Source organism: Peromyscus leucopus, chromosome 8a (assembly GCF_004664715.2).
Source record: "Peromyscus leucopus breed LL Stock chromosome 8a, UCI_PerLeu_2.1, whole genome shotgun sequence".
Lineage (NCBI taxonomy): Eukaryota > Metazoa > Chordata > Mammalia > Rodentia > Cricetidae > Peromyscus > Peromyscus leucopus.
This window is the reverse complement of record NC_051085.1, coordinates 28603078-28621722: the sequence shown is the minus strand read 5'-3', so window position 1 is coordinate 28621722 and position 18645 is coordinate 28603078. Positions and strand designations below refer to the sequence as shown.

Sequence of the window (18645 nt, the reverse complement as noted above, 5' to 3'; positions counted from 1 at the left end):
TGTGGATTACCAGATTTCACCAAAATAGCTATGGAACACTGGGGCCACCGGGTTGTGGCTCAGGTCCAAATTCCTAACATCCTTGTGGCTTTGGCTGGGGAGCCCAACCCCTGGACGCTGTGTCCTCATTAGAAAAACAAGGAAAGGCCTAAGCATTTTTGCTTCCTTCCTTTGGGGTTACTCAAGGAAATCTGTAATGACCGTCACGGCTAAGTGAGGGTTCCCAGTAGGCAGCTTACAAGGGAGTTGTGGCTAGCCACAAAGAGGGGATTCATGATCAGCCCCTCAGAAGGGGTTCATGGCCAACTGCAGGGGGTAGTTCACAACCAGTCGCTGGGGGAGGGGGTTCATGGCCCACTGATGGGGGGTCATAACCAGCCATTGGGGGGTCATGGCCAGCCCCTCTCACTGGAAGTTCATGGCTGGCTTCTTGGAAGGTGTTCACAGCTAGTAACTAGCAGATCTGTATATCTAGATGAACTTGCCCTCTTTATCATTGTGAGGAAGATTCTAGTGACCCAGGATCAGTTATTTTGAAGACATCACTCAGGTTGTCTTTGAAGTTTCTATTCTGCTGCTCCTTGTGTATGAAGTTGATGATTTGAAATCAGGAAGCAGTCTAAAGTTGACAGTGATATGACTGTGGCTTCCTTAGCACAAAGACAGGAAACAATGAAACTGCAGAGACCCTGCTCATGACTTTGGGATACCAACAAGGTGGTTTCCAGAAGAACGATAAGGAAAGGCAACAGGGAAACAGTATGTTTATTAAGAGGCATGAAAATGTAGGAACCCCTACAGTATTACATTATGAATTAATGTATCATTTATCCAGTGAAAAAAATAGGCAAAATCCACGAGCAAACTGGATCGTATAAGTGAGATGATTATACATATCTGATCTCTAATCATTTCCTTCCCCCACCATCTATTAGTAGCAGCAATTTTAAAATTACTATTGAAAAAGCTGTTACAAATAAACATCACATGGGGAGAAACATTTTAAGAATGATCTTTTAAAAAATGAACCAGTACAAACTATTCAAATTGTGAAGAACACAGGGAGGCTTGGGGCTCATCTTCGGAGAAGTAGGAAATAAAAAACACTGGACATTTGTTCACTAAGAAATGAAAAAGCCAACTGCATTTTCATCAGTGAAAAATAATATACGTGGATATTATAAAACATTCTTACCCAGTGACTGCAATGATTACATTTACAAATGTTCATTCAAGTACTGATACTCAATAAGCATTCAAAATCTCATCAAAAGTAATGTGAGACTGGACAAGCCCGGACATTGTCTTTTGAAGTAAAAAAGGCCTTATCAACAGGAGGCAGGCGACCCTTAGAATACTGTTGTTGGTTTTACTTAGTTCTGTTGTTTTTGTCTACAGAGGATTTTTCATAGTCAACGTTCTGTTTTTTATCTGCAAGGACCCATGGAACATCTCACAACAGCTAATTAAGAAGTTATTTCTATAAAATGAGTCAACAACACCCAAATAAACATTCTAAAACTCAACTTTAGCCGATGATAATGATGATAAGGCAAAAATATGTTTTCTTTGGCAAGAAGTTGTTAATTCCTCACCAAGTGTTGGTTCGTGGGCTTTGTAGAAACGGTAAGAACACTCTGGTTATTTACCAAAGGGCTGTGGACCGGGCTGAGAGTTCATACAACTCTACACCGTCCTCACAGCAGTGGAGAGCTACGTCCAAGTCACGCGGGAATCAGCATCCCTGTGTGATCGTCGTCGCTAAGAACTCTTCCTTCAAAAAGCTCCTTCCTAATCATGGCCTGAGTCTCAGGCTTTAGCAAAAGTTCCTTTATCTGTTTCACTTTGGCCTTCAGCTCCATCCTTTCTCGGTGCAACGCTTCATTAATTAAGTCTTGACTCCCAACTGGTTTCTTGCCTAAGGGAAAGAAAATTATATAATACATTTAAAGTACAAATATCAATGAAATACATTAAATATGGCACAGTGACTTATCAAAATAAGGCTGAAAAAAAAAAACACCTTTAAAATGTTACCCACATTCCATAGAAAAGACTGCATTTTGCCAAAAATATATAATTTACGTGAAACGTAATTTACTGTAAAGAAAGATCACCGCATGGTAAACAGCACACTGGGGACAAACAGGAAACATTGCGGACTCACTACACTTGGGATCGTTTCAACAGTGACAAACAGAATTCAGTACTTGATAGCTGTGTGCAAGGTTTGGCCTCCCATAAAGTAGCCAAATGCTCTAAGCAATGTAAACGGCAGTATTCCAGCGGTGGCGAGTCCTCTCCCTCGGCCTGGCAGGCCTTCCGGAAGTGCCCCCTCTCCCTCGGGCATGCTCGATGGGACATGAGCTTGGGATTGTCCTTCTGTGAATTAATTTCTTCTGCTGGCCCCAGCACCCCATTCTCTTCTGCTGTGTCGCAGCCACACCAACGCCATGGATCATTAAACGTGTTAGGCGATCTCCGGGGCTTGAACAAGACACTTAAAGGGCACATTGCAAGTCAGTCTGCGACTTAGCCGAGGGGCAGGGGTGCTTTTCAGCAGCGGGAACGGGTTCCACTCTCACTTCCTGTTGTTATCACTGCCTTTGCCATTCTGATTGGCCTCTTCAGCTTTGGCCGAGTTCCCCTCCCCCAGCTGCTTTTTGTTCTGCGTTTCTTCCAAATACTGCTGGACAGCCTTGAGCACGGCGCTCTCCACCAGTCTCTTACTGAGCCTGACCAGTTCGGCATCCTCAGGCTCCCCTCGGTCCTTCTCACCTACATTCCACAAGAGAAGAGAGGTCACTGAGCTCATATTGCCATAGCAACGAGGCCACCAGGGCCCAGCTAGTTCAGCTAGTCAAAAGAGCAAGTGTCCTTCACTCTGGCAAATGGGATCTATAAATCCAACAGGAGTGGGTTGCCTTTTCCTATGACATTTGTCCAAGCAGGAGCCTGTCTATTGCTCCAGACAGTCCATTAGACATGTCCTTGCTGGGAGTGCTGTGGCCTTCCCATTTCTACAGGGCTTTTGTGCTCCTCTCTCGCCCAAGGCTAAGGACTCCTGTTGAGCTGGTTTCGCCCACCACCTGAGGTCTCAGGCACACGAATTCACCAAGGAGATCTGGATCCGCTGCTCCCTCTCCAATGCTAATTATCAGGGAGCCAAGATTCCCCTGTCATCCCATGACTTGGGATCATTCATTTTTAAATGCTTGGCACAGAGACTGGCTGTCGATAAACTCTCAGCACTCGCCCCAAGGCAGATGAGGTAACCAGTGCCAGTAGCAGTGGTCTAAAATAAGACTGCAAGACCAGCATTCTATGTTTAAAATCTCACCGCTATCACTGTAACTCAAGAGACGGGAAATTCTCCCAAGAAGAGTTACGGTCGTTATGGTAACTTCCTAGCTGCCACTGTCTTCTGATCATTCTGCTATCCTGCTAGTGATGCTCCGGGTGTAAGTAAAGTACTCACTTTACTGTCTTGTAAAAGAGCTACGTCTCCCATGTTCTCATGTTCATCACCCTGCCACTCTCCAAATCCTCTCTTTATTCAGGAAAGGCAAAGGGGCTCCTTCACTAAGTCCCTCCCTCCATTGATGGAGGTTGGAAAGAAGGTGGGGGAAGGGAGGTGGGTCGCGTTGAAGAAGTCCTCACATTGCCCACAGTCAGATGAGCTCAGTGTGGGGCCATCACCCAAGGACTCATGAAGACAAAGCCAGCGCTACCCTGGCATGTTCGGGTCTGGGCCAGGAGGATACGGTGAGCGTAAGCAGGAAGACAGATACTATTTTCTATCCTCATATATAACAGAGCGTGGAGAACAAAAGAAGATGTGTCAAAGGTAATCCCTGGCTCCAAACTGCCTTCCGAGCCCTGTTACTTGTCTACACCAACCACACAGGCAGGACCAGTTCTGCTGACAGCCACCCCCAACACAGACATGGCAAATGAAAGCAAGGATGGGTGAAGACCAAACGAGAGAGATGCCTTCACAACTGCTACCCCCTGAAATGTGGCAATATGGCGCCAAAGATCAGAAGTCTCAGGACGTGTGCAGTGCAAACCGTGTTCAGAATTGAGTAAGCTTTGGCTTGGTGATAATTACAGAGAATCTACTAACCAGGTACATCATAGTGGGAAAAGAAGAAAAAATTCATTACTCACGTAACTTTAGGCAAAAGTTCAGATTTTTACTAGTAAGAATGCATGGAAATGGTGCCTAATATTTAAATTATTTGCTCTCAATTTTATAGCACAATATTTACCCTGTACAGATGATATTTCCATATGCATTGCATGCAACTATCTGTATAGTGGCTCTTCAAATTTAAAACAGGAAATCAGATGCAAATGCAGAGGAGCTATTTAAGTCCCTTTCAAGGCACTGTAAATGACTGTCTAAACCTCTCACCTAGGCTCTACACCCAGGCCAGCGATTGGATGTTTGTGGATAGTTCCAGAACTTTAGTCAGCTTTCTCACTGGTAAGAGAACAAGACTGGATTTCATTAATAACTCATTCTCCAAAAATCCCTCTCAGGCCTAATATTATGGACCTTGTTACTTCTGTCAGTGAAGGGTCTCCGTGGCTTTAAATGTTAAGATCATTTTAAATCCCCTGGGTTTGTGGTATAGACTTGTATTCCCATACTCAGGATGAAGTTCAAGGGTAGCCTGCGTTACAGAGGAAGACCCTGCCACAACAGCTTTCCTAGGAAGAGGTTTGAAGTATAGAAGCCTCCCCACAAAATGTTCATTTCCCTTCTGGCTGTCCTGTCTTTGCTCACGCTTTTACTCTTATCCAAGCCACTCAAACGGAAAACCCGATCAGCTCGGCCACTTCCGTGCCCTCCATCAGCACACCTAATTGCAGGACACTGTCAACATAAGCTTCACGATTTCTCCTGCCCACAAGGCACCTCACAAAATGCCTCTAGAGTAACTTTTCTAAGACGTCCCTTTCAGACTGAGGGGTGGTGGTGTGTATTTTTAATCACGATGCTTAGGAGGCAGAGCCAGGAGGATCTTGGTGGATTTGAGGTCAGCCTGATCTACAGATCAAGCTCCAGGCCAGACAGACAGGGCTACACAGGGAGACTTTGTCTCAAAAAGCCTATTTATTTGTTAATGAAAAAATAAGATAAAATCTCCACTTACCAGAGAAACAAGCTTACATACCCTTCCAGCTCAGTATCACTAGGTGACCCTACCTTTTCCCTTCCAACAAAATTTTACTTACTCCATGAACTGTTCCTTGCCTTGTTCAGCTGGATGGGCAAACTGCTACTGGATTCCAGTAACTCTGTGTACATAGCACATGGTCATTGGCTATTTGGCCATTTATTCAACGAGTATGTCTAAAGGATCTATCATGTGCCTATAGAATCGCAGCCCATATTCTCTCCGCCTATAAAATTGCAGCCCATGTTCTCTCAGCCTATAGAATCGCAGCCCATATTCTCTCCACCTCTAGAAATGCAGCAGAGAATAAAACAAAACAAGGTCCTATTGGCTTTTTAAAAGTTCTTTTCTAAATTATGGGCATTTGTTATGGATTCACAAAGGCACAGTCTGGCAACTGGGAAGATGGCTCAGTCAGGAACTTCCCTGATGCAAGCATGGCACCTGAGTTGGGATCCCCCAGCACCCACCTAAAAAGCTGGGTGCAGTGGTACCCATCTGTAATTCCGGCACTGGGGAAGCAGAGACAGCAGCAGCCCTGGAGCCCACTGGCCAACTAGTCTACCCTACCGGGAAACTCCAGATTCACTGCGAAAACATAAGGTGGCGTGTGACCAAGGAAACAGCGGACATCTATCTCTGGCTTCTACGTGCATTCATTCACATGTACATGTACACATGCATCCACCTACATGTACATGTACCCCTCTCACACACACATACACAGGCTTGAGGACAGAAACGATGATCAGTCTCTGCTACCTTCCTCTCTCCTAACATATGGCACAGTTTATTCATCACAATAAGAGCTCAATAAATGTTTTTTTTTTGGTTCTGCCTAGTGAATTTTTAATTGAAATCCTTGAAAGCAGTAGCAACAGTTTTGAATATTATCATTGCCCTACATAAATAGCACACCATGGCCAAAAATTTAAATGTAAAATTAAATCTAAATAAAAGCAGAGAATTCCAGAATAATTCAAACACCTATGTGAAAAAAAACTACATTAATTTTGCCTGATGAACCTGATCAATAAGACAAAATATTTCTCCCAATGATGATCAGAAATTAACAATCCATAATAATTATTTCATTAATCAACCAAAAATAAGCAAATTAGCAAATCTTCCAGATCAGACCTGGACTTGAGCTTCCTCACATACTTTCTGCAAACCCACTCACAGCCCGCATTGCATGTGACTAATAGAATCAGATAACGACCTCACAGCAACAGCTGGGCTGTGATGGTATCCAGAATCAGGCTATTATACGACTCACAGCAACGGCATGGTGGATGGTAATCCCAGCACTCATGGAGGATAGGGCAGGAGGGCAAGAAATGCAAGCTTATCCTGGGCCACATAGGGAGCTTAGGGCCAGCCTTGGATACATGGAACTCTGTAAATGTTTCTATATATGTATATATGCATACACATGTGTGTCCTGGGAAGGCTTATCACAGAGCTCTGTAAGAATGCACTTGTCTAAGAAGCCAGAATCTTCTTTCTAGGGAGAACTTGTCTTACAGTTTTCAGTATACTTAATTCAATATAGAGAGACATTTTCAGATTAAAGTTACTGTTATTCTCCTCTGCCTAATACTTGCATAAGGAGAGCAGTCTCTCCCACTGACCTCTAAGATAAAGCGCATTCCCTGATGCCTCGTTAACAATGGTAGCTCACCACAGTATGGCAGTATACACACTCTCTTTTGATTCCAGCAAGATGCTAACAAAAATACTCCTAACAAAAGCATGAAATTCACGATCAAAGATATCCCTTCTTGGTTCTTTTGGTTTACTGACTCTCATATCTACGTAACAGCTTAACTTTTGCCTTTGATACTGCAGTTGAGAAATCTCTCTGATATATCTTTAGTGGTAGTGTTTGTGACTGAGTCTCACTCTGTAGCCCAGGGCGGCATGGAACTCATTACATAGCCTAGAATGGCTAGATGAGAGACAGTAATCCCCCTGGCTCAACCTTCCAAATGCAGGAATTATAGGCATAAACCACCACACGCAGCTCCATCATTTCCTATGAAAATCCTAAAAAAATATATAAGTAATGAAGAATCTTTTAAAACTACAAAATCCAGTCAAATGTGGTGGCATATGCCAACAATCCTAGCACTTGGGAGGCTGTGGCCGGAGGGTCAGTGAAAGTCTAGCCTGTACTTTAGACTGAGTTTCAGACCACTTAGGCTATAGAGTGAACTTATCCCCAAGTACCATTCACTAAATGAGAATAAGTCCACTCAACACAGTTTGTCCTGAAAGGCACAAACTTAAGATATTTTTCATCAAACTTCACATGAGCAATTAGGAGTAAGCAACTCTCTACAAGTGTGGCACCATTTATTCACGGTAGTCTGTACCCACTGTTCTGCCTTTGTTTATATTTATCTGAGAGCTTTGGGACCAATACAAGCCAGTGACAAGGTTTATTTTTTGTGATCATAAAAAGAAAAGAACTCACTGGGGTGGTGGTGGTGCACACCTTTAATCCCAGCACTCAGGAGGCAGAGGCAGGAGGATCTCTGTGAGTTCGAGGCCAGCCTGGTCTACAGAGCAAAATCCAGGAAAGGCGCCAAAACTACACAGAGAAACCCTGTCTCGAAAAACCAAAAGAAAAAAGAAAAAGAACTCCTGAGTAGTGGCAAGCAAACGTTAGAACTTCCAAGATAATGTAAGGTGAGTCTTAGTGTGGCTCCACTGGTCTTAACATACTAGCCGAGCTGACCCAACACAAGCTTGATTGATGTCACATGAAAGGCTCTAGAGATCGCCAGTACTTACTGACAACATCTAAGTGCCCATCTGTACTGACAGGAATAAATCAATAGATAGTAATTTGATTTTTAAAGAAGCAGAAAATATAGTATAAGAATGAAAGAGGGAGAGAGAGGGAGGATGAAGGGCGGGGGAAAGACACACACACACACACACACACACACATGCACGTACGCGCACACACACGTGCATGCACACACCAGTGCACGCACAGTGGGGAGACATCAAAATGAGAACATGCACACCCGAGAACATTAGCCACCATCACCACACACCAAGTTTCAGAAGCCTTCTCTGGGAAAGCAGGGCTCCTCTGACCCCCCGAGGCTGCAGGAGCAGATCCATGGCTGTCCCCATGCCACAAAGAGAACATATTGTGTTATACCGTAAGGCCTATGGATACTGTTTGCATTAGCATGAGAAAACACAGAAGACGGAAAGCTGAGAGGTCTATGAATGTTCCAAGGCATACACACATAAAAGGAAAGCTGGTAGGAAGGTTTGGCTCTCTCACACTGCTGGAAAACTATAAAAGGATGCTTGGAAAGACAAACAGCAAACAAAGAGGACAAGATTCCCTAGGAAACAGCACCTGGCCTAAGGGGCTTTCCAATGTGATTAAAATAATAATAGCAAGAAAGGGAAGGTCAGAAAATGGGAAGTCTCTCCACTGAAATGCTGCACCCAGGGAGAAATACAAGTATTAAAAGCCACTGTTACTTGTGGCGGCCCACACCAATAATCCTAGTACTTGGAGGGTAGAGGGTGGAGGAGCCACGTTCAAGGTTGTCATCATTGGCTACAGTGAGTTCAAGACAAGCCTTGGCTACAAGACACATTGTCTCAAAAATCCAAACAAAGGAAAGCAACACAGAACCAGTTGCTGAAACAGCAATGGGAACAGGAAGGCGTGGAAATGGTTGGTACTGGAGCCAGCTTTTCTGGAAAGATCTAAGGAGAAACCCCACAAAGGAAAGGCTCAATAGCCCAATGGGCTTTTTTCTTCCATAAGCCTGTCCATCTCACACTAAACTGAAGCCACATGCGGCTTGCCAATACTTGGTGTGAAAAGAATCCCTCACTCCACTAGGAAAAACTCTTGAGTGTTTTCAACAAAGCCAATGAGGCAAATGTGGGCAAGTTAGGCCTTGGGACACAAGGAGACAAGATTTCGTGAGGAAAGTGTGCCATGTTGCCAACAAAGCTGAAGGTCACAGATGTGCCTGTGCAGCCTGTAGGCTTGACAGCAGTTCCCCATGAACAACTGCTCAGTCACTGAGGACGGCAGCGCAGTCGGGGAAGCCACCTTGGTGATGCTTCTGTACACTCACAGACGGCCTTACAGGTCTGCAGTCAGGGTTGTGAAAATGGCCAGCCATGGGTGTCCCATGCCTGAATCACAGAACTAGGAAGATGGAGGCAGGAGGTCTAGAAGTTAGGGGACAGTGTGGGTTCCACAGTAAGGATTGGGGGCTGGAAAAACAAATGGAGGAAATAAATTAAAACAACTTCATTTGGATCTGAATGAAGGCTACCTCAGCATCTTCCCATTACTTGCAAAATTTACACTTGCTGCTCTAGAAACCTAACTATGCCCTTCTTAGAAGAGGACTTTTGTTCTTAACTGTGGCCACCTTGTCTTTCATCTACCTAGTTAAAACGAAGCACTAACTACAGGCCTGTGGGCTACTCACAAAGTTATCATAAACTGACACTGTCCTTGGACCCTTGTCTGTGGAAGGATTTGGCTGTATGTCCCATGTAAATGAAGTTCCTCTTGGTCTGCACCCAAGCTCTCCCCACAACACACAAACAAAGCACTAAAACCCTTAGGATGATTCCTATCACCTAGGCCCTACAGACCATGGTTGATATAGTTATATCAAAGATGGGGGAAGACAAAGTTGTATTTATAAGTCAGTCTCCCTAAGGACTCTCTTGCCTCCAATTTCTTAAGAGATGTTTCTCTTTTATAGTCTCTAAGTCTGCAAATGGCCCAAACTCACCAACTGAAGGTCAGAGAGTTTTAATTTGGGTAAAACCAAGAGTTAACTATGATGTCTACCAAAAACTTCCACTTCAAATATAAAGACAAAAAAAAAAAAAAAAAAGAAAAAAGAAAATCAAAGGTAAAGGATGGAAGACTCACCACAGTGATGATGACCAAAAGAAGGCCAGATAATTCATATCAGACAGTGAGATCTCAAAGAATAGAAACCATTAAGAGAGAGAAAGATCATATAACATACATGAACCAATTCAAGAGGATATAAAATCCCCAATGAGGACTGTGCTGTCTGTCCACACTGCTATTATAGAATATTGAGTAACCCACAGGTAACCGAATTCCATTGCTCGCAGCTCTGGAGGGAATTCCAAACTCAGGGCTCTGAAATTTGCACTTCTCAGGTCCCTTCTGCGTACTGGCATGGTAAAGGGCAGGAAGGCATGCAGGCAGGAGGCCCTGAGTGTGGCCCCTTTATGAAGGCACCTCATCTCATGTCACTGCTGAAAGCCTTACATCTCCCCTGGCAACCCCTGAGGTGCAGGAGCCTCCTCAGACTACAGCACCTATGTACCTGAGGCCAACCGATAGAATTAAAAAGTTAATGCAAATGCTCTATTGCAGTTGGAAATTTTAAGGTCACTCTCAAGAACTGATACCACATGGAGAAATTTCAGGAAAATACAGTTTATTTGAATCACACTATAAACAAACCCACCTCAATAAAAAGTATACAAGACTCCACTCTGCAACCACAGAATAAAAATCATTTTTAGTGAATAGGAAACTTTTTCCAGAGAGAGATCGTTTTCTCAGCCATAAAACACGCTGAAGAATGAAGAAGTAATGACTATACTCAATCCACTCAAGCCACAATGGAGTCAAATTAAGAAATTCATAACAGGTATCTCGAGAATCCTTCAATAATATAGAAGTTAAACATCCCTTAAAATAACTCATGGACTGAAGATACTCAAACTAACTCATATACTTCAAAGCTTTTAGCGGGGCTGAGGACTTAACTCAAGGGAGAGTGCTTGCCTAGCAAATGTAAGTAAGGTCTTAGGTTCAGTCCTCAGCATTATCTTAAGAATAGTTATGAGACAGACAGAGGATAGATATGAATAGATTATCTAAAGGGGAGAGTATATATGAAAAACAAAAACAAAAATACCCCAATTTATAACAAAGGTTATACTATTAAGAATTTTATTAGAAAAAGAGAAATGTAGAGATCCATTATGAAGGCTGCCACATTAAGAACACAGAAAAAAAGAACTGTTTAACCCCAAGGCCAACTAAAGGAAGGATGTAGAGCTAGGCTTGATCCTATTCTCCAAGAGCCAGCCTTTAGCTTGGTGATTCTACAAAAAAAGTCAGTAACACTAAATGCAGAGCTGATTTGGGGAGCAGGAACCAGTGGAACTGATAAAGCTCTATCTAGATCTTATTTGGGAACAAAATTTAGTAAGTACACATTAATAAAAATATTTTATTAATTAATTTAAAAAATTTATTATTAAAAAATGTGATGGAGAACATCACCATCAACTACTCAAACATTGAGATTAATATTTAAATACCATGAGCAATTTTGTCCCAATAAAACCATGAACAAAATGACACAAACAAGCGTCTGTCCTTGAAAGACACAAATTACCCCACTGCATTTCAGAGGGGGAAACTGATGAGCTGGACAACCTGCACCTGTTAAAGAAACCAATTATTATAAACCAGGGAAAGAACCCAGAAAGCTGGCTGTACTGCAGAAAGAGGAAAATTACAAAACATTTTAAGAAGAAACCTTAGCAATTCAGTCTTCCAATCAATCAATCAATCAATCAGAGAGGGAATCCATCTTAATTAGTCAACCCAGACTGTGAGAAACAAAACCTCTACAGACCAATCAATGCTCCTTACTATAATTGATTTTCTGAGGCGATCTTACAGATTTCTGTCTATCTCTGAAATGTCTGTTTGGTTTCATTGATGTATGTGTCTAACTTCATACCAATACCACACTGCCTTTGCTGCTGTAATTTCAAAGTAAGTCCCAAAATAAAAACTAGATCCAAGGCCATCTAAGCCAAGTGATTGTCAACACAGGTACAGAGGCAATTAAATATGTTATGGTAATCTTAAGAAATGGTACTAGAATCACTAGATACTCATGCCAAGCAAACAAGTAAACACACCTCTCATCCTGTATTGCAGACCACACATGCAAATTAACTCAAGTAGGATCAGAGGTGACCATAAGGGCTCAAAACACAATGCATGTAGATGAGGTTACTCAAGAGCTTCTTAGTGGCCTTGAGTTTCTTAACAAGGACATCAAAAGTATCAACTACAAAAAAGAAAAAAAAAAGATGCTCTTGGCTTCATCAAAAAACAAAACTTTTGTTTCCCTCACAATACCATTAAGAAAATAAAGTGCAAACCACAGAGTGAGAGAAAATATCTGCAAAGCACAGCCTTTAAAGAATTTGACCATAAAACCAAAATGCAGCCAGGTGTTGATGGTGCACACCTTTGATCCCAGCACTTGGGAGGCAGAAGCAGGCAGATCTCTGTGAGTTCAAGGGCCAGTCTGGTCTATAGAGTGTTCCAGGACAGCCAGAGGTACAAAGAGAGACCGGAAAAAAAAAAAAAAAAAAGGTATTTTTAATGGAATAAGAAAACAATCAAATATAAGAATGACCCAAAAAGTTGAAGAGTTATTCCACAAAAGATGTATGCATGGAACCTGGATGTGATGTCAGCACACGTCTTTAATCCCCACACTCAGGATGCAAAGGATCTCTGGTTTGAGGCCAGCCTGGTCTATATAGTGAGTTGTAGGATAGCCAGAGCTATGTAGAGTAACCCTGTCTCAAAAACAAAACAACAACAAAAATGTATGGATGGCCAAGAAGTGTGGCAAAAGACAGTCAACATCATTAGTCATCAGGGAAAGGCAAATTATAGTCACAATGAGATGACACTACTCACCCACTCAAATGACTCAGTTAAAAGGACACACAACACAACAGGTTGCTGAGGACATGAAGCAAGCAAGTAGAACTACTATTCCTAGTGGGAACGCAAAAATCCCAGTTTGGGGAATTTGGAGAAATTCTTATAAAAGCTGAGTATATTCTTACTACACTATACAGCAACCTCACCTCTAGCTTGACTTGAAAACAGATGAAATGACATCATTCGCTCACCAAATCCCTTACACCAATGTCTGGAGTAGCTCTGTTCAAAAGTGCCCTAAACTAGAATCTACCCAAACACCCTTCATCTGATGAATTGAACCAAAAGGCTGTGATACATCCACGCAATGAAAGAATGTTACAGAGGAATGAAACCCTGCACATGCTACAACACAGATAATTCTACAATATGTGATGTGAAAGAAGTCAAACCGAAGAGACCACATACCGTGTGATCTCATATTTGATGTTATGTAAAAGGCAAAGCTAGATGGGAAACAGACCAGAGGTTCTTGGGAGCTGGGAGATCAACAGGAGGAATCTGGAACAGTTTTGGAGGGTGGTAGAGCTGTCTCTGACCTCGCTTGTGGTTATTATGATTCTTACGTTCATCAAAACTCACAGAACTAGACATGATCAAGAGCAGATTAACCATATGTAAAATAGACTTCACTTTTAAAAATATGAACAGGAACAGCTTCTTCCTGGTGATGAACACCCAGTGTTGTCTCTATGGGGGTCTGGTGGGCCTCGCTGGCTAGTCTCCTGCTTATCCCTCTGCAGTTAGCCTGTGGCTGCCCATACGGATGACTTCCCGACTCCGCACTATTTTAAGACACCTCTCAACGGCAACGTGTGTAATCTCACAGCTGCAGGCCTGCTTCTCACTTGCTTTCCCTGTGAATCATAGTTTTCTGTTGTGTTCAGTATCAAAATATTTTCCATAAAATTGACTGGAGTGACTTGGGAGTGTAAATGGGAGCCAAGTAAATTGTTTTTCTTTTTCCCGTCTGTGTCTCAGACATATCATCTACAACAATCTGCTCAAGAGTAAAAACTAAACCGGCCCCCAGGGTGAGAGTGGCAGGTGACTGCTGTCTCTGTTGTGGAAATCTGCTTCATGGGGGTGCCGGACTCTGCGCGGTTTGTTTTCCTCAGGATGTGCTGTGTTATTGGTAGACTCCACCTATGAGTCCACATTACAAATTACTATCTTGTAGAAACTACAGAGTTTCCTCCCTGAATTTCAGTTCCTGTTCCTGCATTTGTTCCAGTTGAAATTCGGGAACTTTCGAGGTCCCTAACTAGTTCCTAAGGCCACTCTGGGTCACTCAGTGCAGGACAGACTGAGATGAACGATTCTGAATCATAAAAAATGAGGTAGATATTATTAATGCAAATCTGGGTCCACAGGGGTATCAGAAGAAGGATGTGTGTCATTGAAAATATATTTTTAGGACAAAGAAACATGTCACAAGTATAAATGTTCAAGTAATTATCTCCTGACCAGCAGAAAACATGGAGCCTGAAAATGAAGCCATGCTTAGAATCTTAACTGTTGTATGTATGCATCGTGCATCTGATTAACCATCTATTTCAAGAGAGCAGGACATAAACATAATAGTCAACTTTTGATTCCTTGGTTATTTCACTAAAACAACCTGCTCGTGATAACACACGCTTTTCTTCCTGAGGTTGTGTTCTAAATTCTAACCTAGGGCTCAAATCAAGCAGAAAGGAAGGATGCTTTCCCATTCTGAATGCTGTGCTCACCAAGGTAGGTCAGCCGAGTAAACGCTGCCAACCAATCTAATCAAATCACACAAATCATAAGTTATGGCTGCCATTTTGGCTCATGATAAGCAATACGGGCACACCCAGGTCAGGAGAAATGCCAGGCTGAGAACACTTCCACAGGCCACAGCGCCGATAACAAGGACAGCTTCCTCCATCTGTTTTGAGGGAATCCTGCCTTGCAAAGCAGGGTCAGGGACATTATTCCACTTGGTTTTCACCGGCTTCCCGTGAGGTAAGGGGAGTGTGAAAGAACGGCATCATGGGCTTACAAGACCTCTGTAGGATGCCACAGCCTCAGAAATGGGAGTCTGGAGTTCTCTGACCACAAAGCGTAGCCCGCCCAGAACACCCACCCCAGGTAGGCAGCCTGTAGAACTCTATGTCTGGGGCAAAGCAGGTAAATGCGAGAAATGCGAGGACCAGATGGTTGACAGGAGAAGAGGAAAATTCAGGCCTCACTCACAGTACTTCATCCTCCACTGAAAATTCTCAGTCCCGAGTACCGTATATCGACTGTCACAACACACAACTCCTCCGTCCATTCCTTCTTTGCCCTTCCAATTCTTCCTTCTTCCTTCTTGTCCCTCCTCCCGTCTTTTTCTCCTTCCTCCCTCCTCTCTCTACCTTCTCTTTCATATTTCCACCTTTCCTTCCAGAAACATCCACTAAGCACCCTCTATCTGTGATAAGCAGTTGCATATGAATATAGAAATGAACCCGAACATGGCCCTACCTTCGAAAAACCTGCAGGTCAATAGAAATTCATGACAGTAAATAACAAAAGGTCACGAGCCCTCTGAAGAAAGGAGGAACAATGTAGAGTGGATACACAAATAAAGACTAACGGGCTGGAGAAGGGTTCACAAGCTGCTCAACCAAAGGACCAAGGCTTGATTCCCCCTACCCACATGGCAGCTCCCAACCATCTGTAACTCCAACCCCAGGGCAACTGGCACCCTCTTCTACCTCTGTAGACACCAGGCATACACATGGGGCACAGACATACATGTTGTATGGTATTTTGTTTATGTTCAGACAAATAAAGCTTACCTGGAGATCAGAGGGCAGAGCTAGCCACTAGTTAACCTTAGAGGTCAGGCAGTGGTGGCACACACCTTTAATCCCAGCACTTGGGAGGAGGAAGCAGGAAGATCAGGAGTTCAAGGCCACCCAGGGTTACACGAGATTGAACCCGTCTAAAAGAGAAACAGAGCGGGGTGGCGGTAGTGCACGCTTTTAATCCCAGCACTAGGGAGGTAGAGACGGGAATAGAAGGCGGGTGGAGACAGGATCTCAGCCTCATTTGGTCTGAAGATTCATAGAGGTTAAGAACTCTCTGGTGGCTGCTCTGATCTTTCACGCAAGCTTTATTTGTCAGAACACAAACAAAATACCATACAGCACATCCATGTAGACAAAAGCGCCTGTACATGCTAAATAAATGACTATAACAGGCTAGAGACAAGGGCTGGCATGTGGCTCAGCTGGTAGAGTTCTTGCCTAATGGGCCCAAAGCCCTGGTTCATAAACTGCAAGTCCTGGGACACTTGTCTGTCTTTAACTGTCCTCGCCATCAAGAAGCAGAGGCAGAGGGATCAGAAGTTCAAGGTCATCCTTGGCTACATAGATATCCCAAATTCCACGCCAAGTATAGTATCTTTAAAACATAAATAAACAAACAAACAAATAAGACGGTCATATCAAAGACAAAATACTCAAAACCTCATGTCCTCACGCAGAAGGAAGGAGGTTGACACTTGCGTCAGATTTTGTAAACTGAGTCAATGTTTCTCAGGTGGACCCAGTAGAAAGGCGCGTGGCATGACATGACACCACCTGGCATACCCCTAGTGGGGCCTGTGTGGCTAATGGCGTCTCGCTCTGGTGCATGGTGACTGACGAGGTAAGAAAAAGGAGAGCGACAAGGCTGGGAAGCTCTGAGGCCATGCTGAGGAGGGTGCTCAGCGTGTGTTCCCTTGTAGGATCAAACTAAACTTCCATATTCTAAGACATGCACAACGTTTTAAGGCTTATCTGCAAGGAATGGTGGTTTGTTTCAACTCCTGAGGTATAATGTCAATTCTCAGAACACTGCTACGTGTGTAAGTTTGGCTCACACATTCCTATTAAGAAGAAAACACTACATTTGCTATTGACTCAGTGATTTCTCCTCATTTGTCTTAATTTTGTTGTAAATAAGCAGTCACCTCTTTAGGAGGAAACTAAACCGTCAGAATAAGTACAGAGTAGCTGAGAACATCATGAATACTTCATGTGTGTACGTATGTATGAGTGTGTGTGTGCACGTGTGTGCATGTGCAAGCACATGTGTGTGTTTCTGTTTTTTAAGCAGTCTCTAGCACATTAGCTAACCTCGGACTCCCTATGTATCTACAGATAAGCTTGACTTGATCTTCTTATCCCACCTCAAGAGGACTGGGACAGCATGCATGTGCCAACCACAGTCAGCCTACACAACACTGGCTATCAAACTCAGAGCTTCATGCATTCTAGGCAAGCATTCTACCAAGTAAGCTACACCCTCAACTGAAAACATACTTCAACAAAAAATGAAATATTTTTAAATTATTCAATTTTGTCTGTCTTTAACTCAGCCACCTAGTCCTACACTAAACCTCCAGTGGGTGGAGAGAGTGGGATTCAGACCGCCAACTTTTCCAGTTTCTCAGCTATAAACACGTGAAATAGGTTACACGTCACAGTTTGGCTTTGATGGCTAGTAAAGAAAGCCCTTTTAAAATCTGCACATGAAAACCAGGGTAAACAAACGTGTTTGGCCAGCACACTTGCTTGTGAACCCTGGCTAACTGTGGGCAAAGTCTGCGGGAAGTTTAAAAAGTAATAACAATGAATCAAAATGGTAAGCATGAAAAGATAAGATGATCAGTCAGTAAGCAAAATCAAGACAAATGCCATCCTTGGCCACCTTTCCAGGGCACAAAGAGTAAAAATGAAGAAGGAAACACAGCACCCCCTTCCCAGAAAAGCTGAAGCCTGGTGACCTCTTATTTATGTGTTTAACCTAACAAAAAAATGACTGAAGAAAGCAACTTAGGATGGATTTTTCTTTTCTCAGTGTCTTATGACTACCAACTTACTAGAAACTTCTACCAGAAGCCTTCCTTAGAAAATTAAGCTAGCATGTGTGTTTGTTGACCACTGCACGGGCGGTGTGTGAGTGGACATGCACTGGGTCCATCAGCGGGTGTTCGCTGCTGGAATACTTGCTCTCCAAGTCTAGGACGGCTCCCAGTCAATTCAAATGTAAGAAACAAACACAGATGGTACCAGCTAGGCAAGGGACAGTCACCACTACACTAGGCTTCCTCTGCAGGCCATGAGCTTGGTTCCCATAAGGAAGGGGGTGCTGGAAACACGGGTAGGAGGAGGCCAGAAATGACCTGAACTGATCTTACTGCTCCCCGTCATGGAGCCAGAGTCTGGCCCCGCTGCAGACGCTTAGCAGTGGTTCTCAACCTGCCTAACGCTGCGGCGACCCTCAAATAACGGTTCCTCGTGGTGTGGTGATGCCCAACCATGAAATGTTTTTCATTGTTGCTTCACAACTGTAATTTTGCTACTGTTATGTATCATAAGGTAAATATTTGATATGTGACCCCCCCTCCGTGTGGGGGGTCGCGACCCACAGGTTGAGAACTGCTGGCTTAGTGCCTCTTCCCCAGAGTGCTAAGTATGAGGAGCAAAGTCCATCACCACATGCTCTAGGACCTTCTGTCCTACACACGGAGTCCCCGCTTCTGCTGCTTTCCAGTCACGGCTCCTGGTAACCGTGTTCATGAAATCTCTTAATAACACACCTGCCTCACATTAAGTACCTATAATGTGGACTTCCTCCCACAGACGT

The 18645-nt window shown here is 43.4% G+C and overlaps 1 protein-coding gene across 7 annotated transcripts in view; it reads right to left on the bottom strand.

Moving 5' to 3' along the window:
• Nucleotides 1–747: 747 nt before the first annotated feature.
• Nucleotides 748–18645, bottom strand: part of Akap7 (A-kinase anchoring protein 7) — a 139434-nt gene continuing 121536 nt past the window's right edge. For 3 of the 7 annotated variants that reach the window (XM_037200444.1, XM_037200449.1, XM_037200450.1), the window contains 2 exons: nucleotides 2042–2778; nucleotides 1828–1918 (listed from right to left, as the gene is read on the bottom strand). In XM_037200444.1, the coding sequence (XP_037056339.1) occupies nucleotides 2582–2778 (197 nt within the window). In that variant the 3' untranslated portion in view covers nucleotides 1828–1918; nucleotides 2042–2581. Of the gene's footprint in view, nucleotides 1919–2041; nucleotides 2779–18645 lie in introns of all 7 variants that reach the window. The other 4 variants (XM_037200445.1, XM_037200446.1, XM_037200448.1 and 1 more) reach the window with 4 other exon arrangements.